At 41.2% G+C, this 11,290-nt stretch overlaps 1 protein-coding gene across 1 annotated transcript in view; it reads left to right on the forward strand.

The window, feature by feature from the left end:
* ano10b (anoctamin 10b) overlaps window positions 1–10,566 on the forward strand; it is a 16,943-nt gene extending 6,377 nt beyond the window's left edge. The window contains exons 7-16 of the mRNA XM_046036600.1: window positions 441–557; window positions 3,841–4,173; window positions 4,406–4,588; window positions 5,224–5,279; window positions 5,371–5,445; window positions 7,512–7,676; window positions 7,769–7,960; window positions 8,063–8,200; window positions 8,286–8,402; window positions 8,484–10,566. Coding sequence (XP_045892556.1) covers window positions 441–557; window positions 3,841–4,173; window positions 4,406–4,588; window positions 5,224–5,279; window positions 5,371–5,445; window positions 7,512–7,676; window positions 7,769–7,960; window positions 8,063–8,200; window positions 8,286–8,402; window positions 8,484–8,507 — 1,400 coding nt within the window. The 3' untranslated portion in view covers window positions 8,508–10,566. The remainder of the gene's footprint in view (window positions 1–440; window positions 558–3,840; window positions 4,174–4,405; window positions 4,589–5,223; window positions 5,280–5,370; window positions 5,446–7,511; window positions 7,677–7,768; window positions 7,961–8,062; window positions 8,201–8,285; window positions 8,403–8,483) is intronic.
* The last annotated feature ends 724 nt before the right edge of the window (window positions 10,567–11,290 follow it).

An 11,290-nucleotide genomic window follows, 5' to 3' on the forward strand; every position in this document is an offset into this window, starting at 1 on the left:
CTCTCCCTCTTTCACCAGTGCCATGTTCTCATATCTCTCCGGGTTGAAGTGTAGCTTTGTGTAACGCTGTGTTGTTGCAGGGCAGAAGCTTGGGTCAGCTGGTGTTATTGTGGACATGTTTCCCCTCCACATCCCGGCCAAACTGAAGGATCTTAGTAAAGCCTGGTACTCTGGGAATCAGCTGGCTCAGCCACTGGGTAAGAAATGCAACACACACACACACACACACACATACAATACCACATGACTGTTTATGCACACACATACAGAAACGAATGCAAATATGGCCACAGTCTCAGTTTTTCATGCATGTGGCACCCCTGCGGGGAGTTGGACTTTACAATAGATGGCTGTGTGGGCAACCCTCTACTTTCTGCCTGTAAGACAATTGAACAGTGTATGCACTTACACCAAACACCTCTGTCTGCTGCTTCATCCAGATTCAGTCAATGGGTATTTTGGAAGCTCTGTGGCTTTCTACTTCAGCTTCCTTGATTTCTACACCTGGTCTCTGCTCCCACCAGCGATACTAGGCCTGTCCATCACATACTTTTCAGGTAGGTGTGCGGATTTATCAGTAATATTTGTTTAAATATACTGTGTAAGGTACTTAAAGGGAGAATAAGGGATTCTGCAGAGGGATTGTTGATATTTGAAGATTTTTAGTCCTCCCTTTAGTGCTTCACTCAGAAGCTCCGGCCCCCAAGTTTCAAATCTTAGAGATTTCTCCAGAGTTGAAATGCCTTCCCCCTTGACTTGTCATGTAACATTCTTCTCTGTTTATACTCTTCCTACTATTCTTCTTTGATTGTTTCTTGGCCATCTCTCCATCTTCACAGTGTCTGGAGTCCAGCACATGTGAATGTGCCAGTGTAACTGTCTCTTCCACTCCCAAGTTACTCTGGAACTGTAATGTTACTTATTACTTCTTAAAAGTAAGAATATTACTTTACTTATTACTGGGTATTAAAAGTAACTAGTACAGTTGTCACGTTTCTATATTACTTTCACTACCCATTTTATTAACTCATGGCCTTGAGATAATTCAAATGATAATTATAATAATTCAAATAAAAATATTGCAACCCAGCCTTTCTCTTGTTCACAACTATGTGAGGCTTGGCCTGAGATTGGTAAAAGAGAGAGACTATGGCTGTGTCTGAAATCACCCACTGTTCACTATTTAGTGGACTATATAGGGAGCTCGCCATTTTGTAGTGCTGTCCAAATGTATTGTGAGACTGGCGGAGAGAGACGTGGGAGAGAAGCTTGGGTGCCTTTCAAGCAGCCGTGTGCAGAAAGTAACTTGTCAATGTCATTTTCGTGAACTGACCAATCACAGCCTGGATAGGGCAGGACATTTAAAAATATTGACAGCTGGGTGTCATTTACACTGGGGACTATCCAAATTGGCACGGTACTTTTTAACTTTGAGAATGCACAGCAAGGTGCAGATGAGTGTGAGCTTTAATACATCAAAATGAAAATACATTGCAAAACTCCCATACACCACTCTGAAATGTTTTCAGCTATCTTACCACATCTGGGTTTGTCCGATATAGTTGTTGGTTTCCCCACATACAGTCCTTTGATCATGTGACATAGATAGATGTTTTACACAAAACAACATTACCATAATGTGATTTTTTTTTTTACAAAGTACTCTTTATTTCTGGTAGATACATACAGTATCTCACAAAAGTGAGTACACTAGAGCGAGGCCTGTTCTGAGTGGAACCTGTCCTGTTGAACTGCTGTATGGTCTTGGCCACCGTGCTGCAGCTCAGTTTCAGGGTTTTGGCAATCTTCTTATAACCTAGGCCATCTTTATGTAGAGCAACCATTCTTTTTCAGATCCTCAGAGAGTTCTTTGCCATGAGGTGCCATGTTGAACTTCCAGTGACCAGTATGAGGGAGTGTGAAAGCTTTTCCAGTCCTATATTGTAGTTCTGTGACTCCTATATGGCAGTTTTGCATGATTCAAAGTTCAAAAAAATAATTTTCTATTTTATACTAACTCTTCATGTAGGCCTTCATTTCAGCCTCTTTCTGAAACAAGCTGTAGATGCTCCTGTCTCTTTAAGCCCCTTCCCCCCAAAGCCCACTGTCTTCTGATTGGCCAAGACCTGAAGCATAATACCAGGCTGTTGTTGCCGCTGAGCAGTACAGGCAGACTGAGCGATGCTGTGCGAAGCAAATGGCTCTGCGTAGCTCTGTGTGTCATAGAACGGAGCCGTTGGTAGAAAAAGCAGTTCAAAAGAGAACAGGAGGAAATCTGAGATTTGCTCACAGGGATTTCTTTTAAATTCTTAACCTCATTATTTGAAGCTGTGGCCATGTTTAACAAAAAATCCAACATTGTAACATTGTAGATGAGTCACAAAATATGGAAAAGCATAATAGGTCTCCTTTAATGGCTGTGTGATGTGTTATTTTGAGAGGACTGCAAATTTACACTCTTATACTAGCTGTACACTCACTACTTTACATTGTAGCAAAATGTGATTTCTTCAGTGTTGTCACATGAAAAGATATAAGCAAATATTTACAAAAAATGTGAGGGGTGTACTCACTTTTGTGAGATACTGACATTTACGAGTATAGTAACATGCTTACATGCCAAACATGACAACTTAAATTCAAAATGCAAACATATCACTATATTGCCAAAAGTTTAAGGACCTCTCCCAAATCGTTGAAATCAGGTGTTCCAATCACTTCTGTGGCCACGGGTGTATTAAATCAAGCACCTAGGCATGCAGACTGCTTCTACAAACATTTGTGAAAGAATGGGTGGCTCTCAGGAGCTCAGTGAATTCAAGCGTGGTACCGTTATAGGTTGCCACCTGTGCAATAAATCTATTTGAGAAATTTCCTCACTACTAAATATTCCATGGTCAACTGTTAGTGGTATTATAATGATGTCGAAGCAATTGGGAACAACAGAAACTCAGCCACGAAGAGGTAGGCCACATAAAATCACAGAGCGGGGTCAGGGCATGCAGAGCCACATGGTGCGCAGAAGTTGACAACTTTTTGCAGAGTCAATAGCTACAGACCTCCAAACGTCATGTGGCCTTCGGATGAGCTCAAGAACAGTGTGCATAGAGCTTCATGGAATGGGTTTCAGTGCAAAGTGTATCATGCAGTGGTGTAAAGCACGCCGCCACTGGACACTAGAGCAGTGGTGATGTGTTTTGGAGTGACGAATCACGCTTCTCTGTCTGGCAATCTGGATGGAGTCTGGGTTTGGCGATTTCCAGGAGAACGGTACTTGTATTTCAGGAGTTGGGCTTGGCCCCTTAGTTCCAGTGAAAGGAACTGTTAATGCTTCACCATACCAAAACATTTTGGACAATTACATGCTCTTTGTGGAAACAGTTTGGGGATGGCCCCTTCCTGTTCCAAAATGACAGCGCACCAGTGCACAAAGCAAGGTCCATAAAGACATGCATGAGCGAGTTTGGTGTAGTGTCCTGACCTCAACCAGACTGAACACCTGGGATGAATTAGAGCAGAGACTAACCTCACGAATGTGCTTCTAGAAGAATGGTCAAAGATTCCCATGAACACACTCCTAAACCTTGTGGACTAGTTGAAGGTGTTATAGCTGCAAAGGGTGGGCCAACTCCATATTAAACCCTACAGATTAAGAATGGGATGTCATTACCCTTCATGTGCAGGTAACCTAAAACTTTGACAATATAGTGTACTTGTCTATATGTTAACTTTGGTACCAAGGTGACAAGTCATTTAGGCTGATGGATGTCTTTGTCCAGTGCACTGAGTGCAGTTGTGGGCAGAAATACAAACTAACTGGCTTCTTCTTGCCCATCACAGGCGAGGTTCAGAAGGACATGGAGTCGGTCTCTGGCTCAGGAGTCACAAGGGTTGAAGATGAATCAGCAGTTGTCAGCGGCCACATGATCCAGGCAGTGTTCAGCATGCTCTGGTCCACGGTTTTTATGGAGCTGTGGAAGCGTCGGAGCGCCTCGCTGTCCTACCGCTGGGGGACCCTGTACCTCGCAGAGCGCTTCGCAGAGCCCCGGCCCGGTTTCCATGGCGAGGTCGGGGTCAACCCTGTGACAGGTCGTGTGGAGCCACTCTTTCCTGAATGGCAGAGAGACCTGCGTATGGCACTGGTGTCAGTCCCTGTGGTGGGGCTGTTCCTAGGTAGAACTTGAATTTTAAAGTTGAATTGAATGAATTCATCAGTGCATGTTACTGAGCTGAAAGGTACCATGATATTCATTAGTTGCTTTATTCAATAACTGAAGTAAAATAAGTGTAAGTGATGTTTTCCAAAGACTGCTAACGATAAAACAGTATTCTCTGCTCTTTAAAATTGAAAAACCAGCCATGCCTTCAGCCTCATGTCTCGTGTCTGTTATGACTCCTCCTGCAGGGTTGGTGGTACTTGGTATGCTTTGTTTCTACTGGGGGGAGGCCCAGGTGCAACAGCTACACAAAGACTGGGACTCCCTGTTGTCTCAGACTTTGCTCTACTTGCCATCAATGCTTCACATTGTCTATACAAACATGTTGGCGACTGCTTACAGGACGGTGGCACAGTCTCTGACTGAATATGGTGAGTAAGAAAGTATGGATGCCATACGTTATTTGTGGCAAAGATTCAGTTACGAGAGGGAAAGCGTTATGGGATGGAGACAGGGAGAGAAAAAAGAGAAAGGAAAATAGTCATTTGGCCAATCAGGTTTTGCAGCCATACCAACAGTACTGTTCATAATGCTTATGATTAGCAATTAATCAGAATCAGAATCAGCTTTATTGCCAGGTATGTGTACACATACGAGGAATTTGACTCTGGATTGTACATTGCTCACGATGTGCTTACTCATACAAAAATGCAAAATCACAATAATAAAAATAAAATAAAATCAGACACAGACTTCAGTGTAGACAACACAAATATACACACTATGAACAAAAACAATATAGACATATTGACAAATAGTGCAGTGAGCAGAGTGCAAAGGATGCAGGAGTGTGTACATGTCACACACATGAGTTGGATGTGATATACAGGTACATATACATGCATACATGTACACATGTACACAGTGCAATGAAGCGTAGTGCAAAGGATACTGGAATAAATAAGTATTTTGTGCAGGAGTAATGACTTGAGGTAGGTGGATTTGGTATACAGTATCTACAATATGACAATTTATGACAATTAATTAATTTTATATTTCCCTTTAGAGAACCACAGAGAGGAGTCTGCCTTCGAGAACCATCTGACAGCCAAAGTCTTAGTGGTCAGTTCCTCCTCTCCTCTCCAGCCATGAGTTCTTACATCTTCTTAACCCAGCAGACACTTTTACCAGGCTCTTTTCTTTCTTCCCCCAGTTCACCTTCTTCAACTACTTTGCAGTGCTCTTCCACATCGCCTTCTTCAAGCAGGATGTGCCTTTGCTTCGAAAGGTAACAGTTGACAAATCTTCCTCTGGTCTCAGTGTTTGTCTTCAAACAGGTACTCCAGTGATTTAGTAATGAACTTCCATAAATTTGGGGCTCTTCCATGAGACAGATTTAAAATATTTATAAATATATAAATCCATATCTCGCACCAAAACAGGCTCTTTTAGCTGACACGAATGCTAGCGTAGTGTTTTCTGGGAGAAATTCATGTTTTTTCATTTTTACATCAAAGAAATATGTATATTTAAAGGTACTGTAAGCAACATTCACTGCTATTAAATGTCGCACTAGAGCACCAGCGTCTCAGACCAAAGCAAATGGGACTCCACTGAGTCATTTTATCTCGCAGATCATTGTGAAACAGACTTCATTCACACTGGACAAGACAAACTGACCCAAACCATCTTTGTTAGTATTTCCACTGTTCCGACAGTCACCAACTCTGGTTTGGTAAAATTAACCCCTTAATTCACCAAGATATTCTCACTCTACGCAACCGCAATGCAGGTTGCAATGTCTGCTGGAGACAAATGCACCAGTCAAAGTATGTCCACTAAAAGTGCTTTTGTCACTGACTGTAAGATCCTTTTTATTTAACCAGAAATTGCCGTCATATCATTCTCACTTGCCACCAGATTCCATTGAAAAAAAACTATACATTTACCTTACGGGTCATAGTTAAAGGTTCAGTGAGTGTTTTAGTGGCAACTGGTGAAGGTTGTGAATTGCAACCAACAGCTCACAGTGCATTCATGTGCTCCGCGGACGGTCAGTCAATGGATTCTACTAAATGTTACACACTGAACCTTTAAGCACACTTAATTTCAAATCCACAGTAACAAAATAAAACTTTCTTAGTCTTTCCACTATTCCATCAATCACTAAGTCTAGTTTGGTTGAAACAAATCCTTAATTCACTTTGTTAGATGAAAAAAGAAACTGCCATAGCATTGCTCTTCTCACAGATGATCAGTTTCACACAGCTCCTTGTTGTATAAAGAATCCAGTTTAGTATTCTCACTATTACTTACAGAGCACTGCAATGTCAGGTTCCTGAAAATGTGGCTTAACTGCTCATTATATCTTGATTATATCTTTTCATGTGAGTGTACAGCTTGTAGAACACTGTAAAGTTGCTGTCCCCTCAAAATAACACATCCCACAGCCATTAATGTCTAAACTGCTGGCAAGAAAAGTGAGTAAATGTTCAAATTGGGCCCAGTTAGCCATTTTCCCTCCCCGGAGTCATGTGACTGTTACAAGGTCTCAGGTGTGAATGGGGAGCAGGTGTGTTAAATTTGGTGTTATCGCCTTCACACTCCCTTATACTGGTCACTGGAAGTTCAACATGGCACCTCATGGCAAAAAACTCTTTGAGGATCTGAAAAAAATAATGTTTGCTCTACATAAAGATGGCCTAGGCCAGCAATTCCCAAAATGTGGTGTGGTTTTTTTTGTCTTGAAAATACCCCCCACCTCCCTCCGAACGGTTGGGCACGCAGATGAACTGTGGATTGATTGCAAAGTTTAACCATCACAGTATGAGAAAAAGTTTTTCTGTCACTGTTAATTTTTAAAATAATAAATATGTAACGTTACAGTGCACTGAAAAGAAGAGAGATGCATGCTGTGTTGAAGCCCAGTAAGGCAAGAGCAACTTATTTAAAAGCCATCATTTTCAAGAGTGTCACTGAGTGAAACCCCGTAGCTGTGACTTCGGGCATGTTCACTGATGTAACAGGGACACTGCGCTTCATCATAGAAACAGATTATCATATCTTGATGTTTATTGCACCTTTAGTAGTATCGGCTGCTTTCTCTTTAACACACAGCTCCGCTGTGTTGATAGGCTATTATTCGCGACATGTAAGCAATCAGATCAGTGCTGTAGGCGGGACATTGAGCAAATAAATAAGTAAATAAATGATTAAGTAAAAAAAAATAAAAAAATTTAAAAATGTATATATATATAATAAAAAATAGTCAGAGATATGGTCAGCAATTGCAAGTGTGACAAAAAACAGGCTGTTACAGTGACATTAAATTCCCATATCTTTCTCTGTCTAAAGCGTCTAGCATCATTGCTGATAGTGACACAGCTGGTCAACCAGTTCACAGAGGTGGTCATACCCTACCTGGTGGATCGGTTCATCAGTGCCCCCTATAGGACAGAGAGTGAGGACGATCCAGAGGAGGACAAATTTAGGAACCAGAGCAACCTACCTGCTTTCCCTGTGAGTGTGCAGTATTTAGAAAAGGTGCATATCAAAACAGGTACTAGAATACACTCTGGCAGTGTATGACACAGCATCTTGTTTTTTCACAGGGCCTGTTTGCAGAGTACATCGAGCTCCTGGTGCAGTTTGGGTATTTGAGTCTTTTCTCCTGCGTGTATCCTCTGACGGCTTTGCTGCTGCTCATCAATAACGTAACGGAGATCCGAACGGACGCCTACAAGATCTGCAAACTCTTCCGCAAGCCCTTCTCCCCCCCTGTGGCTAACATGGGCGTGTGGCAGGTCTGCAGAAAGTTACAACGCACAATAGGAGTTAGACACACAAAGTATGTCACACTCAGCCAGTTATGAATTAACAACTCATGTGATTGTGTTGTGTTGCAGATCGCGTTCGAGGTCCTGAGTTTTGCCTCTGTTGTGACCAACTGCTGGCTAATGCTGCTCTCACCACAGTTACAAGAGCTGATTCAGGAGGGCAGAATGAGCAGCAAAAACATCCTGCTGTTGGCTGTTTTAGTGGAGGTAAGGAGGAGGAAGGAGAGGTCACGTTCAAAATAATTACACATGTGTGTTCCTCTAACATTTTTACATCTGTGTGTGTTTGCAGCATGCTCTTATCTTGGTTAAGGTAATTTTGGCATTACTGATCCCTGATGAACCGAACTGGATCCAAAAAAAGAGAGAGCGTATTGAGTACACATCCATGCAGGCCTTGAGACAGCAGGTGAACCCCCAGACATTTCAATATTCAACATTTCAGTGTTGTCCTTCAGCTGTGTGACAACTTTTCTTTCTCCTCCTCTAGAAGCAGCATTCTGAAGAGTCCTGATTGCGTTGAGGTGATGCTTCATGTTTTTCTGTGCTGAGCTGCTACAAATATACAGTACCAACTCCTGTGTTGTGTAGACCCATACAGCAGAAAATTTTTAGATTCAGATTTATAGAGGGAAAGCTAAAGAGCTCTTGTAAATCACTTTGGCTGCAGTATGTACCTCAGTACTGCGTAAGGGGCAGACAGGACGGATTATTTGATGTTTGTGCAAATATAAATCATTTTGTGAAAGGGGTGGCTTGTAGTTAAGGAATCCACAGAAAATGATCATCCAACAGTGCAGTTCCACTCAGCTTAGCAGAGCATTCAAGCACATTGTTTTTGTCTTTTGGCCCACAACTTCACTCTCACCGCTCTCATCAACCTGTATTCAGCTGTTGTCAGTAAAGCTAAACCCACTATATGCTACCTGCTCTGCACCAAGTTAGCATTTAGCTGGTGCACATAGTGGAGCATGTAACAGCAAAAGAAACTTTGTTTACCTCAGGAATTGGTAGAGACCAAAACAGAGCTAAAAGGAGAATGAATATCGGACCTACATTTGTCAGGTGGCCAGATACAAAACTCCAAATGAATGCTAATGTTACTTCACAGTGGATAAATAAGCAACTGTTTGGTAGTAAGTTAGTTAATATAAGATGTTAATGTTTTGTTTACAGCTTGTCCCCAAGTGGCCAAATAAATCACGTACTGCAGCTTTAATTTCAGAAAATCAGTTATATTGTCTATAGCTCCATCAAATGGAGGAAAACAGCTTAGATTGTAATTCTGTACTTAACCTTGCAGTCTATATTTTTAGTAAAAGTATGGTGACAGCTGGGTTTAGTGCTCAGTCGACTGACAGTGAAAAGAATGAAATATTGAGTCCTTATAGACAGAGGGTTTTTTTAACTGTTCTACAATAATGGGTTAAATATATGTATATTATGGTACTAAATCCACTTTCTTTGTGAACATGATTTGATATTTGTTTCTGATTGAGCTGTTGTAGAAAATGTTGCGCTTGTTGCAAATGAGTGTAAATACTTGTTGTACACTGCCTTAAATGATCACTGTATGGTTACAGGACCACGTGACATCTGTAACATGAGATGAGTACAGCAAGCTATGCTGCTATGATTTGCTTTGCAATGAAAGTGTTGGGGAGCTACCAAAGAACTGCTATGTGCTTTACTATTAGAAATTTATTATTTTTATGTGTGGATTTCTTGCTTTACTCACTTGTGAGTTTGTTTAGAATGGCTGCTTGAGTTCACTGTGCTGCAACAAATAATTCACCTTCTAGGTACTGATCCTTTACATTCATACTACATGTGTTCTTTTACTGTTCACTCTTCACTGCTGGTAGATTTGACTTAATATAATGAATGAGCAGATGAATCCACTGGGGAAGTCCACCATTTCTTCCATACTTGCTTAACAGTAGTGTAGTGTTCACTATACAAGTTTTTGTTTTTAAGAGTTTGTTGGGGGTTTTTTTTACAGCCACCAGGAGGCAGTATACACTTTCCATTTTATTCCAAGTGCAGCTTTTTACAAGCCCTGGTGGCTGCAGAGTGACTGATTCAATAAAGATGCAGATGGATGAGGCTTCCTCAAGGGACTGCATCTGTAGGTGTGCCCCCCTTACACTAATCACAATCACGCCTGTGTGCGTGCCTGCTCTGTTCTATAGTGTGATGAGTTTGAGATAAACTTTTAGACAATCTGGTCCCAGGGTCAGGATTTCAGATCAGAAACAGAGGTGATGTTGGCTGGTTTTCCTAAAATAAAGTCACAGAAGGAAACTAGTTGGTTGTCATGTCTGCTATTTATAGTTAGTGGGTGAAAGGAATCAGGGTCATATTATGCTCCTGAAAAAATATAATTGAAATTGTTGACTGTCTGCTTTAATGTGATGTGATGTGTTTAATGTGACCTCTCCTGCTCTGGCCCTGGTTTTACTGTACTCATCTTACTCATGAATGAGTTTTGAGTTCTTACTCAAGATAAGCTTTTAAGCTGAAACATTCCTGTGGATATTAAAAAACTGACTACAGATCAGTGTGAAACTTGAGTGTAGTATGTTCAGTTATTCAGTTAGACCAAAGCACCGGAAAAAGCACACGCAGTCGCAGACACAAACATGCATACATACAAGAAGTCACTTCCTGGTTTGACATGTGCAGTTAATCTGTTTTTAACACTATGCTGCCACCTGCTGAAGACAACAAAGTGATCCCCCTTTCTTTTAAATTCTTTCTGTGTGCTTCCTCCTGTACAGAATATGGTTCACAAATTTCTCACTGGTTGTATCTCTACAGGATTTGGTGGACTGGCGGAATGGATGAACCTGACTGTTATGACATTATGTCACAGGGATTTCATTGTGGTTATCTTGCCTTGGTAAAGCCTGCTTTACAGACTGGGCATGGAGTTTGAAAAATTTGACCACTTGCCAGGCAGGGGACGTCAAATGAAAGAAACTATCAAGTTGCATTGTGGGAAGTGTGGGATCCAGCATTTTTGAGTCTTGACCTATGATATTGACCAATACTAGAGGCTAAATGTCAGGATATCTGGTTCTGCTTCAGTTTGAACCATTCTTTTATTGATTCTGTCATGCTAGTCCCCAAATTTTATGTAAGTATAATACTAAATCACTGGACTGTGAGCCTTTGATGCAACACAATTACTTACGTATTATGCATCATGTTTCTACTTTATGTCTACATTTTATATGTGCAAGGGGTAATCTGTTTTTAATCTATTACTTATGAATATGCCTAGTCTGTTCTGTA

The sequence above is a fragment of the Micropterus dolomieu genome, linkage group LG22 (assembly GCF_021292245.1).
Source record: "Micropterus dolomieu isolate WLL.071019.BEF.003 ecotype Adirondacks linkage group LG22, ASM2129224v1, whole genome shotgun sequence".
Classification (NCBI taxonomy): domain Eukaryota; kingdom Metazoa; phylum Chordata; class Actinopteri; order Centrarchiformes; family Centrarchidae; genus Micropterus; species Micropterus dolomieu.